The sequence below is a fragment of the Seriola lalandi genome, unplaced genomic scaffold (genome assembly GCF_002814215.2).
Source record: "Seriola lalandi dorsalis isolate HSWRI2012SDOR001 ecotype SW California unplaced genomic scaffold, Sedor1 jcf7180002054921, whole genome shotgun sequence".
Classification (NCBI taxonomy): domain Eukaryota; kingdom Metazoa; phylum Chordata; class Actinopteri; order Carangiformes; family Carangidae; genus Seriola; species Seriola lalandi.
In genome coordinates, this window is record NW_019525473.1 from 117,527 (window position 1) to 138,677 (window position 21,151).

A 21,151-nucleotide genomic window follows, 5' to 3' on the forward strand; every position below is an offset into this window, starting at 1 on the left:
CCCTACCCCACCCATCCCCGCAATATGAGCCACACAATGAGAAACAAACAGGTCTGTCTCTCAAGAGCGTTGCCGAGTTTCACTGCAATGTCAACAACAACAAAGAGAGCAGGCACAGACAGGAAAAGGAAAACAGAGATGTTGAAGGGGACTGTAGCTGCTTCTTGCTGCAAATTTAAAGCTGCCATGTTTTACATGACAAGAGACTCCAAATCTCTTACAAAGACGCACAGCTTTAAATTTTCTGAACATTGTTCCTCTCTAATGTGTTCAGATCTCTCAGTGTTTCTGGTAGATAGAACAAACTTTAAAAATGTAATATGTTATTGCTCTTTATATTTATAAATGACAGTTATAAAAAAAGAGGAAAACTGAAAACAGACAGACATGGAATCTGTAACTTTGCTGACTTCGTTTATATATTAATGGTGTTTGGGCTTGTGGAAAATATAAAAAAAAACTGATGGTCTGATTGACTCCTTCACAATTTACACCATTTTGTGCTTTATTAAAGCTGCACTAGTCAATATTTTTATATTAATAAAAAAATGACCACGTGTAATATAAAAGGTGTTGCTCTTCAAGGAGTATCTCACTGTTTTGGTTTTCTGGCCCACTACTTTGCAGTTTTGGTTGATTCTCACTGCTCTCGTCTACCTAATTTTTAGCAGTGGCAGGCAGCTGTTCCCAGCAAAAACCCCACTGTGTGTTACATAACCAGCATCAAACAGCAGACAGACAGAGTTGGCCACTAGTTGGTGAACATAGAGGAGCATTTGGCAGCTATAGAGCCAAATAGAGCCATATTTCCCACAGGAGTTGGTAGAGACCAAAACAGAGCTAGGAGAGTGAATATAAAATTTACGTTCATAAGATGGTCAGAAACACGACTCCAAATGAACGCTAATGTTGCTCTGTATCTACTGGATGTCTACACAGCTGTTTAAGAACACAGTCATATCTCAGTTATTAGGTGATAAAATGTAAATATTGTGTTTTCATCTTGTTGCACTAAATGCTCAAAAATCAATTAATACAGCTTTTATTTATATATTACATAAAATAAAATACAAGATACCAAATGTTCATAACAAGTATAGTGCACTTACTGCAGCTTAAAGATGAAGGCTGTTTTATCTTTTGTGTAGGAAATTACAAGTGACTATTACAATTTGCTTAAGACGGGGAAATAATTATAAGTTATTATAATAATAAAATGATAAATTTCCATTAATGTTACAGCATTCAAACTTGATCTGTGCTACAAGAGCAACAGTACTGCTGAACTGAACTGAGGTTTGACCTACAAAGACCACTGCTGTCACTTCTATGGTAAAGTGTCCTGGGTGCTTATTCAAATATTAAACCGAAATGAGACCTAAAATTTCCATAACACATTTACATAATGTAGATCAGGTCTGATAGTATGTTCTCTTGCATTTATTAAAGCAGAAATGATGGAAAAGAACATACCATGTATTTTGTACTGACCTTAAATATCATCAAACATAATATCTGTATAATCTCAGTGCAAAGTTCACATTCACTGTTGCTAAAAAAAAACTGTGAAAAACAATGAGATCTCTTGGTATCATTGGGAAAAAAAAGAGAGAAAAAAAGAAATCACACCCAGCAAATCAATTATATCTTCTTGCAATGTATTTCAGTCTAATCATTGCACAGGCCAGCACATATTCATTTAACTGTTTATAGTACAAAAGAAATATATATATATATATATATATATATATACTGTATATATGTAGTTTTCAGGAGGAGATCTTTGTAGCTTTTAGCTTCCTACCTTTCCTGCTTTAGCTCATTTGGATTTGTGCATTTCTGTGTATATGTAGGTAGAAGCGTGTTTTATATATGTGGGTGTGTTTTTGTACATATATTTTTATAGTAATTGTATTTCTTTACTGTGCAAGCAAATAATTAATAATGAATAAATAAAACTTAATTTATAGTTGCACTTAATATCAACTTTAATAACATGGTGAATGACTCAAGGTTTGTAATTACACTCTTTAAGACAAGCCTCAGGTTTACAAAATTAAAGACACACTATTTTAGGGACCTACAGTCTGGTGTTTTTTTATGAACGTGTGTTACTGTTACTGCATGTGTTTGTGTGTGTTTGTGCGTCTCCTAGGCTCCCTCACCCTGCTAACCTAGGGCTCCCTCTCTGAAGACACGTCACCCTCTGCTCCACTACTGGCGTTTGGGTCGGGTCGGGAACGCAGGGTGCCCTTGTCCCTGCCCGACTCTGAGGGGCCCTTGGTGCGCGTCTTCTCTTTCCTCTGCTGCTGCTTCTCCTGTTTCGACAGCTGAGGAAAACACAAGAAAGAGAAAAAGCTGGGTCATAAATAAATTCTTCAGTTCAATTCACGTGCCCTTAACATGTACTGCATATTGTAATCAGGTCAAACAGTTATCAGTTATCATTAGGACACATGCCATGAATAATTAATAGAAAAGCTTAGATTCTGCCTTCAAATTGCCATTACGAATATTTAGGTTCCTTCAGAGGAAAAACAAAGAGTTAAAAGAAAAATCCATACACGTGAATGACACTAAAGTGGTCCACGTGTACATTCAATTTCATCTTTTTCTTCTTCTTTCCAAGAAAAAATGGCTGAACCAGCTGTGACTTTTATATGTGTTATCTCTGCAAAATAGTGAACCTACAAAAAGACTGGGCTCTTTCATTCTAAGTGGCAAGCTGACATTTACCACTAACTTTTGAGCCAAAAATATGTTCTGCTATCTAACTTCATTGTAGCTTCACTAAAATATCTCAGAAATACAACATACATCATCATCTGCTTTTTTAAGTTAAGGGAGGGCAAGTTGCATTATTTAAAAGTGCAGGACGAAGCATTTCTGGGGTGTCTTTCAAGTCCTCCAACTTCATGGAGATACAATATTAAATCATCTTGGTGCTATTTTAATGACATGACTAAACAAAACGTTGAATTCAAGTCTTTTCTGCAAACATTTGTAGTAAAACTTTTCCTAACATATTCAGCTTTAAAAAAAAATGTTATTAAAGGTTCCAAATACTGTGAAGTGAGATTTCCATGTCTTTTTGATTGTAAAGCTTCATAAAGGTTCTATATTATTATTGTGAAAGTATCAAAGCGCTCAGTCCACAGAGAAACACATTGTATTCAGAAACTGAGCCTTAGAAACCATACGTCAGGTCTTCTGTAACTTTGTGATGTCACAACAAAGCAGTCACCCCTCTCAGAAATGCTCCAAGCCCCGCCCACCTGGACCCACCATCCAACCTCACATGATTCGGTTTACTTGAAATCTGTGAAATTTTTATTCAATCACTCAAAAACAGTCAGCCAATCAAAAGAGAGGCTTAGAGCCTCCTCTCTTCTGATTGGCTCACCGACCTGTTGTTACTAGAGCTCCAGAGAGAAGCCTGAGAGAGGAGATGTAAAACTACATTGACATGGTTTTTGGTTCTTAAAACCATAAATATATCTTCTTGTGGATCAATACTTCAAATAAACGCAGGAGAAGAGGAAAATATGGGACCTTTAAAGGCCCTCAAATGTATTTTCTCAATTAGCTTCTTACTATGAACAACTGGCTTCTACACAATCCCAAAATTTTTGTCCAACCTTAGAACATTTGTTTATTTTACTAAGAGATATCTATGGTTGTGTTTTTCTTTGAGCTCTTCACACTGGTTTTAAGTGAATGGGGCTCAGGAGTAAAAAAAAAAAAAAAAAAAAAAAAGACTTTTGAGTGTTTAATTCATAATAAATAGCACCCACAAAATCTAAACTTTAAACTTAATCACTGCCGATTCAAAAAAATATTGAAGACTTGAAAGCAAGTTTTCAGGGGCTTTGAGATCTAAATAATGACGAATGCGTGAGTCTTAGCTTTTTCTTTTACTTGTAAAATATATTAAAAACCTTATGAATCCGTGGTTCCTGGTGGCTCAGAGGGATGAGCCACTCAAAACGAATGTGCTGCATCATGACTTGTAGATCATGACCTTTGCAGGGTGCTCAGTATTCACCCAAAGGTCCCTACATGCATGAGAATTAATATATTTAATCATACTGAGAAGGAAAAACATGTCAGCACCACCGACCAACACTCCATCTGACTTGTCTGTGAGAACACACGGCAACTTCTATTCTCTCCTCATTTGCAGCTATTCTGGGTTGTCATATGATCACTTCAATGAGTCTATTGTTGTGACTGCATGCACTGCCTCTCACACACTCCAAAACAATCCTTCACAATGCCACTCAGTGCGACTAGTCACTACTCCAATCACACCCGCTCCTCCTCCTTTTCTCATTGTATTATTCATGCTTCATGAAACACCACAACAGTGATGAGTGGGTATGCTACCCGTCATCTGAAAAAGGCCTGTAAACACAGACGCTAAAACTTTCATGGCTGCCGAGGAAATATTTATGAACTAAATGTCATCTTAAAAATCCAAAGCACTGCATAAGACACTACATTATTCAGAGAGCACAAAAAATTCCAGTGTTATTCCCATTTGAACCCATTAACATGCTGTCTTGGTTGATGATATAACATCTGGTACATAAAAACCAGGGGAGACACATACGTTCAACATCCAAATACATAGTGGACACAGGAAACACATGTTTCTTTCCTTGCTATAAATCCACATTTCAAATTCTAATGTTAAAGCTACACAAACCCAAAACTCTGAATTACAACCTCATAAAATCTTGACCTAACACATTACATAATTTCTGAGTATGTTGGGTTTCAGCCCAGAGGTCAAAAAAAAATACACAAACAGTCAGGTGAACAAAGAGAAAAACTCAGGACTCCTCTGCCATCAACCGCAGCTGCTGAGCATCCCAAAGAGAACATCCAAACGGGATGATTTTCATTCCTCTGGATAACACCATTGTTTGCTGGCCGCTTGACCCTGCGGTGGACTAAATCCCTGATTCATGGAAAGAAAGGAACAGTGTCTCTTGGCCATTGCTTCATTTCCCCCCCGTGCCAAGCTTAGCCTATTGGCTGGCCTTTTATCCCTCATGTTCAGCCTTGGCCTTGGCTCCTCGGCCCCCACAGCAAAACATCCCAAACAGACAAGATTAAAATTCTGAGGACTGCTTAATATCCCTCACTTTGGGCAAGTGAGCCAAGCCCACAAAGGGGAGAGCAGCCAAAGTCGGCCTGTAGCCAAAGCGTAAGGATGTTGGCTCGGTTCGACGGAAGTGACCAGAATTGATTCAGGAAAATGGATATTTGAACTTCTTTCAAATAGCTGGAACAAGAGGCTGAGAGAGGTGTATCTCTGTTACTGAGAGGCAGTGTTATTATCTCCATGACTTATATTATGATTTGTACAGCTTTCTTCAATGCTAGTGAAAACCATTTATGGTGGTTTATTCAGAGGTATCCAGGGCTGCAACTAAACATTATTGTGGACTGGTTTCATCTACAGAACAATATACATGTTTCACAGTTGCAGATACATACGCAATTTACAAAAAAGAAAGTCACAAAAGACACATTTTCATTATTGATGAATCCCAAACTGGGGGCGCAAAAATATGGAGTGAAGCTGAACAATAACATTAATTGCTGCAGTTCTTTATATCCATTGCTGGAACAGAGCCGTCATTAATGTTACTGGTTCCATCTGTGCATTTGCTCCTATGACAAGTCAAAATGTCCTCAACAAGGGGCTTGCTATGACGGCCTATTAATCTGATTCATTTGACAACAATAAGGAAACAATTGTGCCCTGATAATAGGAGGGTTATCAAGGTTATCCTGTTAGCAAGATTTATTCAGAAAGCAAAACAACATGTTAAGTTTGATAAGGAGGAAAAGAAAAACAGTGATGCTCGTTAATCAAACTGCCTTTCTTGCTTTCACACAGTCGTAGCAGTCATAGCACAGTTGTTTTTCATTTGCACTACAGAAACTTATGAAACCAATGTTGTTACTAGTTGATAAAAATGTTTTTGGCCTTTAGAGGCAGAAATGATTTGAAAATATTCAGGAACCACTGAATAAAAACGTACTATTTGTAAAATAACAAAAGGTCTGTTAGATCTGGGTATGGTGACGTCAGTGCAAATCCAATAGCTGAGTTTTGGTACTGATACCAGAGCAATACTTGGCTCTAAGTACGGCAATGCCGGTCTGTCCACCACTTTAGTCCAGACTGAAGTATCTCAACAACTATTTAATGCATTATCATTGTACCTGCTCCGCTAGCCCCATAGGATGAACTCTACTGACAAATTCTAAATTTGATTGTTATCTCTGGATTATGACTAAATACCTTGAAACTAATGACATTCACACCATTCTCAGCTGTATTTTCTATTTATGCTAAATAACAAAACTTTAGCATGATAACATGCTTAACATCGTAAACCACCTCAAAATCACTTGGGAAACATAAGCATGTTAGCATTGTCAGTGAGCACGGTAGCTTTCTCACATTAGCATTTAGCTCAATACACTGTTGTGCCAAAGTGCAGCCTCACAGAGCCACTAGCATGGCTGTAGGTGTAATCTTGTTTCATTATATGTCTTATGAACCTTTAATAGAAAACCCTTTTACCTTTAACAAGAGAACCCAAACTTCTATAATGTTGAATGTTGACACAACACAACCACCCATACAAGCACTTTTCCTCAATAAAATACCATTCGGTCATTGAAATAGTCATCATTAGCAAACTTTTCATTAAACCAGGAACTTTGTGATCAAAGAATAAGTCAACAAGGCCAGAGATCTGACCACACACTCCATTAAAACCTTCCGTTCCTGATAGTCCTCAAGGGTTGGTGCTACGGAAATATTTTTGGTTGGTACTTAAAAAAACAGTGAAGTTTGATACTCTGCTCATCATGAGTTGTCACAACCTAGGATGACATCAACAATGAACTCATATGCTATTCACAGAAACATCCTTTCCCCTAAAAGAATGAAGCACATGGAAACCTGCCCTGGATTTATGAGGCATACAGTACAGTATATCCCAGTGAAGAGGGAACAGGATAAGCGTACTGAGAGAAAGCCTGGTCAGCTCCCACAGGGACAGGTACAGGAGAGGGTGAGCATGAAGTGGCGGCAGTATGCTCCGTGAAGCCTGTGCCAGTCATCTGTACACCACATTGCATACACACATACAGAGGGGTCCAAAAGTCCATATAAGTGAATTCAAGGGAATGTATACACTGTATACACACACAGGTACACTTGAGTAACCAAACTGGGGGGGATTGCAGCTTTGTCGGGGGTGTCTGAGTGGTAACACACTGAATCAGTCTCGCTCCACAAGGCTATGGAAGAGGTAACAATGGCAAACACTGATCTTGGCAAAGACGTGATTGTTGCTCTCTGGGTGCACTAAGAATTTTTTTTTTAAATTTCCAAATAGAACCCAAGGAACTAATTTAAGTAACTAATCCTTTCAGCATTTAGCTTGTAGTAGTTTTTCTTCAGTACTTGATCTATTGTACAGCCTTCCCAGTAAACTCATTTCAGGTTTAATGCAGCCATGTTTTTCCAGGGAATGTCAGAGATGTGCAGTCATCAGATGTAGAGCTGTCCGATAAATGGGCCAGGCAGATATTACTCACAGATTTTATTAGTGACAAGTAACAAGATGCAGCGGAGATCCTTGTATTGACAGAAATAATGGTTGAATTTAAGTTTAAATTCTTTTTTTTTAATTATTATTATTATTATTATTATTTTTTTTTTTTTTTAATTGAAATATTGTCATTATATACAGCTGTGATGGTAAACAGTTGCCAGTTTACACAACCAGTAGACACGAAACAACATTAGCATTCATTTGGAGTCGTGTTTCTGGCCGCTTGACAAATGTAAGACCAACTCTCACTCTCCTTTAAGCCCCGTTTCAGTCTCCACAACCTGAGAAATATATCTGGCACTTAAGCTACTAATGCTGCACTATATTCACCAGCTCTTAGCTAGTTTTACTAACTTTGTTAGTTTGCTGTTTGGTGATGGCCAGGTAGTGTACAGTTGGTTTATCAGAGCTTTTCTTCTGAAAACAGCTGCCTGCTGTGGCTATAAACAGAATTTATGGGCTGTGGAACCAAAACAATGTGCTAAGAGAGGCTAAAAAACTGTTTTAGCTGAGGGGACTGGCAGAATTTGGTGACTTTTCTCTGTGGATTTGCCACAAAGAGACACCTCTCACATTACACAGTCTTTTGAGCCATAAAAACTATTCATTTGCGCAGCTTTAATGTTCATACTACATGATTGCCATCTTTAACCTTTTTAATCTCTACGTTATTGTTTAAACTTTGGATGCATTTGTGTTGTTGTTTATAGTGGTTGTTGACACTAATTTCATTTCCAATGAAGTGCTCAAATTAAAATTTACTGTTATATCTGGATTTATTTTTCCCACTGTAAAATGTCCTGGTCAATACGTCTTCAATAACCACATTTCAGAAATTCTTATTAAAATGTGTATGTACTGTGTGTTTATGTTGCATTGTTCTAACTGTAAAATATCGCTATTGGCCTCAAAAATCTGTTGGGTCGTATCACTTACACCTAGTTAAATATCAAACAGATGAAGTCAGCAGTAGAGGAATATAAATACCAATTTCAAAAATGTTTGTCTTTGTTTCTTACTCATTATTCTTTTTTTTAAAACCCAGTGCTGTGCATGTAACATGAGAAGCAAGAGTGAGTACACACAACAGAAGAGCAAATATCACCATCTAGTGGTTCAAAATGAGAAATAAAATGACTCCTTTAAAAGTGGAATGACACTTCATGCATGAATTTAAGTTTTTTTTTTTTGCAGAATAAATGAGAACTAATTACTGTTTAACGCATTTGCTTTTCTCAGATCTTTACAAAATAATGACTAAATGTCCATTTACAATTGTATCTGGCAACTGAGCCATCTCAATGAGCAGACTCCAGCTGATGAAATCCATGAAATGCAGTTAAAAGAACAGGAAAACAGCTTGCCCTCCAGGTAAGATAATTTAGTCAAACTACTTGAACCGTCATGTACCTGTTTGGGGTCTGTGGTACCAGCAGGTGAGGTCAGTTCAATGGTAACAGGTCCGTCGTTTTGTATGTGGACCTGCATGTAGGCTCCAAACTTCCCATCTAGACACACAAAACAAAACACAAGGACATTTTATAAGTCATTTCATCTTTTAGCATCGCTGCCACATATAGCCAACAGTTTACTCTATCTAAGGAGGCCAGTACATCCCAAATGACACACATCCTAATATTAAACAGGCAGTAAAAAGGCAGTGGAAATTGTTTGCCAATGTCAGTCTATGTTTCATAAAGATGTAGGATAACATGGAGCCTTGAGACATTGGGGACAAAAGACGAGGGGGCTGTAGGAGGAGAGGAAGTTTCAACTTAAATGTTCTCCTTTCTTCCACTGGGTCCGCGAGATTAATGAAACCATCTGCACAATGAAGCCGTTGGCCGCGGTGGGGAAAGTGCTGCATCATCATATTTCCTCTCTGGGGGGGGGGCTAATTAGTAAGCCTTATGCCTCCTTTGCTGGGACAAGGTGTTCTGCGCACCTGCTCCCCGGTGGACTGACCCAATTCAGTGCCACCGCCACCGCGTCACAGCACGGATAATCCACACCTCCCACCCCCTAAACTGCCATAACCCTACACTGAGATGGGAATAGAGGCAATTAAAACAGCAGGGGGACATGGCACTGGTCCAAGCTTATAAGTGAGTGGCAATAATAGTGACTCTCGACACTTTTGTTTTTAATTAGCTCGGAAACAAGTAGCTGTGAACAACCCAGTGTTTTTTAGCCACGCTGTCCTCCAACCTCCTGGGACTCTATTTAAACTGGCAACACTTTTCACATATGACCATTTAAATTCTAACTGTTTTCCAACGCTGACTTCACAAAATCTATAATCTTCTCAGACATCAACAAAGGCAGTCAACTACTTAATATCAGACCAGGGTTTGACATTATATGAGTACATATATAATGACATACATATAGACATACTGAATATACTAAAATTCTTCAAGACATAATCTAATATAAAAACTGCATGGTATAAGGTCCAAGAGCAGCAGGAACACACGACTGTAGGACTATAAAGGAGGACAGTAAAGAGGACAGTCATCAGTTCACCCACCCTTGATAAGCTCTGGTTTGTAGGCACTCCTCATGTTCTCCAGGATGCTGTTGTAGAAGGGCTGGGCCAGCTCTGCAGGCATGGCTGAGTGGAAGTCTGGCTTGTTTCCCTTCAGTATACAGTGCAGGGTGAACTGGCTCACACACAGCACCTCAAAGTCCCGATCCATGACACTTTTGCTCCATGCTCGCCCGTTCTCATCTTCAAACAGCCGGAGGTTCAGGATCTTTCGTACTCTGAAACCACGAGGAGAAAAGCAGTGTGGAATCAGCCTAATGAGTCTGAGCTGCAATGAGTGCTCCACTCTGTCTCTACTAACTTATCTGTGTGACCACACTGGACTGGCAATTTATCCCATTATTGCTGAACATTTAAAGTACACCATTAATTAGTAGTCCATTTGCGATCCTCCAGGCAGGCATGGTAGGTAAGGTAAGGTATACTTTATTATCCCGCAGGGGAAACTTGTTTTAGACTGCATCTCATGACAAAACGACTCATAATACACATGTGTGCAAGTATATAAATAATATCTACAAACCTATACAATATGTTCTGAAGTTGAATGTGAGACAGGGTGATAAAAACGGTGATTACAATAATAAAACCAGGTATAATAATGCATTGTGAGAGAAGACAATGGTTTTTCTAATAAAACCAGATATAAAAAGAATAAAAACTACAAAGGTTTTGATAATAACCCAGATATATAGGTATTGTAACTATACTTGTTCTTTTTTAATATCTTGATTGAAGGAGGAATGAATAAGTTCCTGAACCTGTTCAATCAACAATTTGCCGTCCAGAACCATCAGCAGTATCTCGATTTCTGGGTTCAGGATGTGTGTTGGATTATTCAGAATCTTCTGTGCCTCCCTAAGCACAGATTTCTCATATAAGGACTGAAGACAGTGGTGTTCTTTTTTCCCTGTGATCTTCATGGCTGTCTGGATGAGATGTGCCAGCTTAGACTGTGCTGCCAGGTTATCATACCAGACTTGTATACAGTGTCGAATTACACTTCTGGGATCGCTTGTTAAAACAGAAACACAAATTTGCTAATTACTCCATAAAATCTGAGCCTTACATCTTCTGTTGAAATCAAAGGTGTGGACATGCAATGGATTTCTTGCATGCTTTAAATGGATGTTTTCGATTTTGGGATTTATTTGTCCAACCGTTCTAGGCAGGCATCGCCTCCCATTCATTTCAATGCAGCATAAAAATCAGCAAGCAAATTCTTGGGGCATGCTTGAAGCGTTTCATTTTCAATTTTAAACATTGTGTTTATAGATCTTTGTACTGTGCAGATATTTGCTGCAACACCCTCCACCTTACTAAGAACATTTTTGATCATGAATAATATTTTTTTTCTGACACAAATGTTTAAGCAATGATTTCTAATCTAGTCAGGGTGCTGTATCTGGTGTTGAAGGTCCCTCGCACACACACTCACATGTAGTCAGCATCCCTCTGGGTGTCGTCCACAGATATACCCAGGAGCACACACAGTCCTCGTCCTATTGAACTGACCTGCTCCTCTCCCACTGCAGGAAACACAGACACGTTGATGAGTGAATGAACTGCTGCTGTCATTCAATGACAAGCCCAAACTAACAGGTGACACACTGAGTGACATGACTGCGTGCTGAAGAAAGGAGTCAAGACTCTCATTCAGCTGCAACCTACAGGTTTCGTCTGAGCTGGGACAGCCAGCTAGCAGAGACACGCCTGGCCGTTGCTAGCAATTCGTTCATTTTGCTGGGAGTGCTAATGCTAACCACGCTAAGTTAGCTAACATGTATGGTCAGCGGGCTTAATAAATGAAAGCTACTGGCCTCGCTAACCGGACATTATCAAATTCACAAAAGCATGGTAGTTTCGCTTACCTGTCACAGTCGCCTTGGTGACCCTCTGAACGATAGCTTTCATTGTTTTGGTTGTGTTGGGGAGCACGCTCTCACAACTTCCGAGGAATCACAGCGTTGGACGGGACGTTGTCGCCCTCTAGTGGCCGCAGCACATATCCTGTGAAGGGCCGCTGGGACAGGACTGCTCCTTATAGCAAGTCATTCAGACCCAAGTGGCTGAAAGTAACTAAGTACATTTACTCAAGTAGCACTTGAGTATAATTCTACTTTTACCTAAAGCTAAATTATCCTCTTAGATTTTGCCCAACTATATTTATCTGACAGCTATAGCAACTTTGAAGATTAAGGTTTATGTGCATATAAATACATATACTATGTTGTTACACAGTAAATTAAATCCAACCAACAGTATATAAAATAGCCATAATTAGCACACATCACCACACACCTCTGTTGAATAATTTAATGAAATGCTCTTTACATGCTAATACATGTCATAATCATTTTGAAAAATATATATATAAATATTATAATGTCACTTTTAACTTGAATTTTAGATTACAATATGAACATACTTTGATTTAAGTTAAATTCTGAATGCAAGGCTTTCATTAATGGAGTATATGATTAGGACTATTTTTACAGTACAGAGTGATAGTTTGGTTTTTTGGGGGGATTTTACTTCAGTAACACTCCTTCCACCAGTGAATCTTTATTGTAGCAACAGCCAGATGTGAATATTTGAAAACTTCCTGTATGATGACTGTGCAGAGAATGGGAATAATAGGGTATCACTCTATATTGTAGAGTTGGGGATTACAGGTATTTATTGGATGACCAAAAAAACAAAAGAGATGTAATGCAATAGCCCTGTATGAAATAACTAGCCTACTTAAGGTGTTCTGTTTTGTTGACATCACTGTGTTGTTTTTATACAGACTCAATTCTGCTGTTCATTTTGAGGTGACACTTCATGGTGGTGTTGGATTGTTGGATTGGATTGTTGTATATTAAAAGGTGCTTCTAATATGCTTTTGATAATATGTCACAGTAGGAAAAGTACAGGTGTAAATGATAAAAATGAATGATGGCAGAATTTAACTGCCTCAGTGATGGCTCACTGAATAAAGCCACCTGTTGGTAACACCTGTGTTTTTCCTACTTTGGTATAGAACCAAAGAATTTAAACATCTCTTCGACTCTATGAAAACAATTAAAGTTTCACATAAGAAGTATTTATTTCAAGACTGTTATATCAGTCCTCATTCAGAATACTGAGATATCTGTTGCCAAAACTTTTCTAAGCTAACACCAGGCTGAAAGCACAACCTCCTATGACTTTCATGATAGTGCCTTAAATTATATAAAGACACTCAGATACTTATTATACCAATAAAGTCAAAGGGAATCTAAACTTATGTTTAAACATAACTTTATTTAAACATTGTGGCAACTTTACATGGTGGTCATGTTATATTGTTGTAATAATATATTTTATATTATTTCACTAATATAACATCATCAGTGACAGTGCATTGGCATCCAAACACACAGGCAGCTTGGATAGACACCCCTTGGAATTTTCTTTACAAATTACAGTAATATCTTCAAACAAAAGCATAAATTCCTTCCTCATCATAAGGATTTACTCTCGACAAGAGTAAACCTCCAGTCATGTGTCCTTTGCCCTGAGGCAGCTACTTTTCATCGCCTCCAGTCCCAGGTTCACTGCTGAATGATCTGATGAAATTGTAGATCCTTGTGCTGTATGGGACGAAGTCTTTCTTGTAGATGAGGATGGTTTTGCTGTGAAGTGTCTGGTGGACGACTTGATCTGGATCTTCCTGCTCTTGCACCACTTCTTCTGTCACTGAGGGGAAAGTAAACAGTTCACAGTGTATGTATCAGTTACTATTGATATCATATTTGGGTAAAGTGGGTTGGGAGGACACTGTATGCTAACTGAGAAGGTTAGTAGAGTCTAAATGAATATGACTAGTTGATATTGAAAGTAATCAGACCCATACCTTACTAAAGAAATATAACAATATAAAAATATTCCATTACAAGTAAATCTCCTGCATTCAAAATTTTAAAGTATTGTCAGCAATACAGTGTCCCCAGTAAAAGTGTTTATTATCATAATCAGCTATTATATTGGATTGGATCATTTTTATTACCAACACATTATCATGTATGCATCATTTTATTTTTTTTATCTTATCAATTTAGAGCTAATTTGGACTTTTTTATATTAAAATATACTATAAACCTTTATCTGTGCTACATAACAATGTGTGGCATTTCATAGGTTCATTGTATGTTCTTAAAATCTTAACTTGCAAACTCAATTCCTTTTATTGATGCCAGCATGTTTTTCTGACTGTTGTGCATTGCAAAATTATGATGTCAAATCTGTGCATCTACTCTGCTGGAAACTTGCAACAAGGAGTCATGGTGGAGAAGAAGAAACAGTCCATCACCTTTTTTATTCCTTGAAGAATGATGACAACAGTACTATTGGTAATATATGTAAAATGGTCATTTCAAGTAAGGATAGAAACAACAGCAATATGCTGAAACATCTTTCTAACCAACATGGGCTTAAATCAAGGGATGCATTAGTGCCACTCCTTCCCATCTGATCACCATGTCCATTATTGAGAGTAAATGTCTACTGTTAGTATAGTAACTGTGGTTATTACTGTCCACACAGACATTTCTATCAGGAATTTTTAAGGGAGTCTATAGAGAATTGGACCAATAAGCAAAATAGATAATGTCAATGGTATCAATAAACTCTTTATCAGTTCCCATCCCTACACCCAACTGTATATAAAGCTTTTTTTTTATAGTGTTTATATCACATAGGCTACTTGTCATTTATACTGTATATTACACAATCAGACTCATTAAACTGTATTATTTATTGGACATGACCACACTATACGCATATTCTGTACCGTATATTTTCTATTATGATTGTTTGGTTCATTTTGGACATATTACCCCATTGGTTTACTGTTTATTCTTCATTCAGCTTAGCATATATATTAATATGCAGTTTCTTGCTGGTAGATGCTAAACTGTATTTTGTTGCACTGGTAGTGGGTGTAATGACAATAAAAGTGAATCTCAATTTGTATTTAGTCACTTTTCATCACTGTACACAGCACTATTAGCCCATTTTTTGGACACACACACATATATGTATAACACAGCACTCAACACAGCAGTTGAGTTACTTAATTGTTCCTTGAACAGGCAGATACGTCACAAATTAGGCAACAGTTATTTACAGGAACTAGAGATATTATAACGCTGACTGCTGCTTCACATTGAATCTTACCTGGCTTGTCCTCATAACGACCTGTGTATTTGAAATATGCGTAGGAACCTATCATGGTCCAGATGCCAAAGGCATACACTGCTGCCGCTCTCTTATTCCACTTCGGCAGGTCATTGAGCGCCATGACTGCAGCCTGCTCTGATACCCGGCTTGGTTTTTATGTTGCTATATAGATACTTGAACCTCTGAAGCTCGAGCGTTCAGGGCGCCGCCATGACAGCTACCGCGGAAGTACAAAAGAAAAATACATCTTCCGGGGCGTGGCCAAGATTGATTTAGAAAATATAATATTTTTATTGTCAAGAAATTACAAATATAATACAAGTACTTTTATTGTTCGTTTGTATCGTTTATATCACAAAGCCACTTTTTTAGTCTTTTTTTTAGAGATGTTTTCATTTTAAAAGTCAGTTACATTATATCCAATAATAAACATACATACGCATGTATATATCGTATACACATGAAAATACCTAAGTACACATAGTATATATACACAGTGTTTGGAAAGCTACTTTGAAAGTGTAGCTTCGCAAGGACATGTGTTTGCAGATGTGATACTAAATTATAACAAAATACAATACAAAAATGACACATGCCAGTTTATCGTAAGAGGTGCCTACTTGTTCACAGGTCACACATAAACCAAAAAAATAAAATACTCCACTATTCATGGGTACTGGAATGTCAGCTTTGGTTTGGTGATTAATAACTGCTTAAGTATGGCCATGATGATTCTTCTGAGATGATGCATCTGAAATGCATAGAGGCTGGCTGGTGACTCTATAGACAATCAGGCAATTGTTGAAAGTACTGGAGTGCAACTGAGGCGTGTTTGGCTCAAACAATCATAACCAGAGGAGCGCACTGGGGATTTTTGAGGAGACAGCATGCCTAGTTCCGGATCAACAATTTTCAAGATTTAAAAGGTTGTGTTTATTTCTCTGGTGGCTTTCTAGACAAATGTTTGGTACAGTTCAGCTGTCTTGAAATAATAGAGGTGAGAAATGTATAAGTTTTTTGCTTTAGAAATGTATAACTCAAAGCTGTGCAATGTTATTTTATGATGTCCATCGTGCCCTGTGCCATAATGCTGTGACATGCAGTTCAATTACAATGGACCTTGTCAGCATTTTACTATTGTGTTTTTTTTTAATTCATTTTGGATTAATATTGCTGCATTAGTATGTATGTTGCATTTTACTACTAATGTTTATGGTTGAATTCATTTTTACTACGAATGCTCAGACATATACTTATCCTTCATTTTATCAGGAAAAAAGAAATCAAATTGATAATCACAAAATTTGGAGAGTAGTTTTCACTCTCTAATATGTAGTGGAGTTGTATAAAGTTGCACAAAATAAATGGGCATACTCAAGTAAGTTACAAGTACCCCAGATGTGTAGTACTTGAGTAAATCTACTTTCCACCACTGGAGACAGTTATTGTTTGGCCTGTGATCAGTCTGGGATGTATTCTTTTCAAATAGGAATTAACATGCATCCTTTTGAGGGTATGCGCAAATGAAAATGTTTGAGAACCCCTGCCCTATATGACCATACAAGGACCATAAGCTTTTATTTTGTCTGCAGGTTTTCTTGCAACCATTTCTCACTTTTCCAGTCTTTTTCATTAGAGAGAACTGCAGGACGTTGTTCACCTGTGGAACCCTCACAGAATTCGCCCTTACAGAAATGTTGTGTCTCTAGGTGGATGTTCAGTGATGATTTACACCCTACCCCAGCTATTTGGTGCCACGGAGTACCTTGAAGAGGTATCCCAACAAAGGTTCAGACATGCAGGGAGGAATGTCTTCAGAGAGGACCCTGTGATAAAACTGTGTGTGACATTTGTTGCTTTGCCTTGGCAGAAACAATCTTCATCCTCCCACATCTACAGATGACTCAATGTGAGCACACACTCAAAGCCAAAATAACAACACACTTATAGTTTTCTAAAGGTGGACTGTGAATTTCAGTGAAAGTGGTTAACAGACAGAGGTGAACAGGTGAACAGGTGAACAGGTGAACAGTGAATGCTTTAATAATTGACATCTCCCCCTGAGCTTCATATTATCTCCTCTGTTCATTAATCGTTATGGACAAATTATGGACAGTCTTGTAGCTGCATATGCATCAGTGCTCTGTTAGAAAATATCAATTATTACAGTAAATAGCCAACTACCATTTGTGGCAGTGGGTAGTGGCTTGACTCCACTTCAGTGTAAAATCTTGGGGACTGTAACAACAAAGTACACAAATGACTTCTGCTAACTGCTAACATTATAAAACATATTTAAAGGATAACAATGCCCCTTTTTTTACATGTTAAAGCATGACTTTTTCATTGTTTATAAAACTGCACTAAGCTTGTATATTCAGGTCCAAAAACATACTCCATAGCAGCAAACAGTTTTGCACATTTGCATATTTGTTTTTTGTGTTCCTGCAGGTCAATGAATAGAATGTTCATCAACCAGTTTGCAAGTTGTCACAGACAGTCAAACTCTGGTGATGACTTTCATGATATAAAGAAAATGAAAATCCTGAAAAACAAAAATATCCTGAGCTTATAATACACTTCCTGAGCTAAATGGTATATTCTCCTCATGTGCTCTGTTTCACATTCAGACATTGTCCAAAGCTATACAGCCAACACTGATAAGAATACAACTAGGCAAAAGTAAACAAGGAAGGGAAAAGTGTGTACATGTGAGTGAGTGAGGCACTGTTATGACATGTCCATCACACAGAAGGTGCTGGTCAGTCTCAATTTCAGCTCGGAGCTCAGGATAGCTGTCGCTGCTGTTAGCTCCAACGTTTGGCCACAAGTATGTGCAACTGGCCGCCTTTCTAGCCCTGCTAATGGGATGATTATGATTCCAATTTCTTTAACGCAGATGACATCAGACCCTGTCACAAATCTCAACATCTTCTGGAGGCCTGTTTCATCCAATGCCCTTACGTACTGTTTCTTTCTTATTCGTTTAAGGACTGTCTTTTTACATCATCTTCAGCTTTTCTCTGTTCATCCATGCAGAAACACCTTGTAGCAATCCTATCACCATTCGCTGGAATGTAAGCAGCCATAGTGGCATCATCTATTTCTCCAACTACTGAGCTGTCAAACTGTAATGAAAACAAAAAAAAAAGAAAATACATGAAGACACATTGGTTTTCTTAAGTCATATATACAGTATATATATATCTACTTGGATTCAGTGAAATGTAAAACAATGTAGTTTAGGCTTTTGAAAGATTTTTAAAAAATGAATAGCCTATTCTTTTCAGGAATACCTTGATTGTGAAGAAATACCCACAAACCATCATCTTGTGATAGGGGGTATTTGAGGATGTTGCCATAACTGGCCTTCTAAAAATGTTTTATCTTTATATTCAACAAGTTACATCAATTTATTGCTAATTTGGTTCTGAAACCACCTTTTTAGGGGTTAATGAATCAATTTGGCATAAAATTAGAAGATGTCTTACCTGCAAAGCAGATGATCCACCGTCTGACTTGGGTCAACAGGTGCTCCTCCATTGGGGGGGGTCCATCCATAGCTATGGTCTTCAGCTATGGTCTTCAGTTTACCAGAATGGAGGAGAGTAAAAAAATAAAATGGCACTTAGAGGTAAAGTTACACTGAGCACACCATGCTCACGTTGGTAAGTAAATATTTTTTTTTTAGTTCAGCCTCTGGAAATGTGCACATATGACGCTGTAAAGAATGTGTTTTTCAGCTCCACTGAGACAAATCTGCTTGCAGTGGGAGTGCAGCGCCAAGTGCAGCGTGCATCACTGAAACTGCAAAGCTCAAAGAATGTGGGCCAAACAAAAACATAGTGAGTGCCTCCAGCAGCAGGACATTGTTTGCAGGACTGAAAAAAATACAACACCCATGTTCGTGGTAATTAAAGAGCATTTTATCCATAATAGTGTGGCTCACTGATGTTTTTTTTTCACAACAGTATAATTAAGTCAGCCTTTGGCAACACAGGCGGTACGTGTTAGTAGAATCATTCAGTGTTGGTTTAGGTCTTTTCAGAGTATTAGAATATTTGTAGAACGAGCTTCTGTTCTGAAAAAGGTCATTTTTGAGACATCTGCATGACCTGGGGATATGACCAACCACTGTAACTCGTGTGGGTGGATTTATAGCGCTGCTAATGATGAGTCACACAAAATCTTCTCTAAAACTGTGTCATGCAAAATATGTTTAAGATGAACAGATGCTATGAAACACCTGTGGCTGGCAGGTTGCCTGTACAAGAGGCTGAAGATTTGGGTCATAGAAAAATAATGTGTGGCTGTTTGGAGTCTTTATGACCATGTAGAAGTGACTAACAACAGTCTAACCTCAGCCTTTTGATGAACTCCTCAGATTATAAAAGTAGCATGAAATGGTGCTGAAATCTTTATATATATATATATAACATATTATATGTATATATAATATGTTTAACCCCCAAACTCCTTGAGGCCCTGAGGTGTGTAGGTGAAGATCCATACTTGCCAGCACTGAAGCATACCTGACTAATAGCATTTAGCTGCTGGGTGCAGAGTTTTAAATACCACTCATACATTTCTCCCTGAACTATATGTCTTTGCAGCAGTTTGACTTAATAAGGCCAGAGAGTCATAAATATTTTACGCCAGGGGTGGTGAAGTGACATCTTAACTATCTCAGCCTATAGCCAAGATCAAAACAAAGCCTATACCTTGCTAGTTTGAAGTTGAAGGTCAAATAAATCAGTGTAAGAGATGGGAGCGTTGCTGTAAGAGAGAATAAAGATGATATTATTTGATTGTTGTTAAATCAACAGATGTTTTGTTATGTTAGAACTGTCTCTGTCACTGAACAATTCATTCCTCATAAGTTTCATTTAAGAGTGTTTCAGACTTGTTCAAGCAACAGAGCTGATGATGTCCCATGGTGTTTTCAGCTTGTTCCATTGCCCCCAACTGGCCAAAAAAACAAAACAAAACAAACGGAAAAAATCAATTAATGCTACTTGAGGGCGATGCATGTCACTGGTTATCTTCTCCAGTGACCATTGTTCCAGCCCCATAACATAAAATCCACTTCCAACTCCTTGTCTGCAATGAAATGATGCACCTCATCAATGTTTTTAGTCGTACTAGTTCAATCAGCATAGAAGGCAATGCTCGTCTGTCGGTTGGTGTGAGTCGGTGTCAGTCAGTCCATCACACCTTGGTTCAGACTGAAATATACCTAGAATATTACCTTCATTACTATGAAATTTTGCACAGACAGTTATAATGCCCAGAGCCCAGAGAATTGAATCCAATGACTTTGTTGAAAGTTTTCACTTATACTGAGAAATATCTCACAATATATGGATTGATGTAAAATTTGACATCCCCCTCAGAATGAATAGATAGATAGATAGATAGATAGATAGATAGATAGATAGATAGATAGATAGATAGATAGATAGATAGATAGATAGATAGATAGATAGATATTTAGATAGATAGATAGATAGATAGATAGATAGATAGATAGATAGATAGATAGATAGATATTTTATTTATCCCCTAAGGATAACGACATTCCCAACAGCTTCAGCTGTGCATTGTCTTAAAAGTCACATATTGTATAACATCAGATTTAGTCTTTTTTGATTATAAAGCAGCTCTAGCTTCTATATTAATACTGTGAAAGTATCAAAGCGCTCAGTCCACAGAGAAATGCTCACAGCCTGTATTCAGAAACTGAGCCTCAAAA

At 37.9% G+C, this 21,151-nt stretch overlaps 2 protein-coding genes across 2 annotated transcripts in view; both read right to left on the reverse strand.

The window, feature by feature from the left end:
- dtd1 (D-aminoacyl-tRNA deacylase 1) overlaps positions 1-12,178 on the reverse strand; it is a 15,558-nt gene extending 3,380 nt beyond the window's left edge. Inside the window, exons 1-5 of the mRNA XM_023431365.1 lie at positions 12,066-12,178; positions 11,633-11,723; positions 10,177-10,412; positions 9,057-9,154; positions 2,166-2,330 (exon numbers count right to left, since the gene is read on the reverse strand). Of these exons, the coding sequence (XP_023287133.1) occupies positions 2,175-2,330; positions 9,057-9,154; positions 10,177-10,412; positions 11,633-11,723; positions 12,066-12,108 (624 nt within the window). The 5' untranslated portion in view covers positions 12,109-12,178 and the 3' untranslated portion in view covers positions 2,166-2,174. The remainder of the gene's footprint in view (positions 1-2,165; positions 2,331-9,056; positions 9,155-10,176; positions 10,413-11,632; positions 11,724-12,065) is intronic.
- A 1,284-nt stretch (positions 12,179-13,462) lies between these two features.
- Positions 13,463-15,635, reverse strand: LOC147817665 (small integral membrane protein 26-like). The gene is made up of 2 exons (XM_087169916.1): positions 15,397-15,635; positions 13,463-13,917 (listed from the first exon to the last, which is right to left on the reverse strand). The coding sequence occupies exons 1-2, from the start codon at positions 15,518-15,520 to the stop codon at positions 13,745-13,747; spliced, it is 297 nt and encodes a 98-aa protein (XP_087026042.1). The 5' UTR covers positions 15,521-15,635; the 3' UTR covers positions 13,463-13,744.
- Positions 15,636-21,151: the final 5,516 nt, after the last annotated feature.

What these genes read in the sequence shown, in the direction of transcription:
- LOC147817665 (XM_087169916.1), bottom strand. Translation starts at nt 15,520, where the DNA reads ATGGCGCTCAATGACCTGCCGAAGTGGAATAAGAGAGCGGCAGCAGTG. An exon ending in TCGTTATGAGGACAAGCCAG is followed by an intron (nt 13,918 to 15,396) that starts GTAAGATTCAAT and finishes CTTTCCCCTCAG; the next exon opens with TGACAGAAGAAGTGGTGCAA.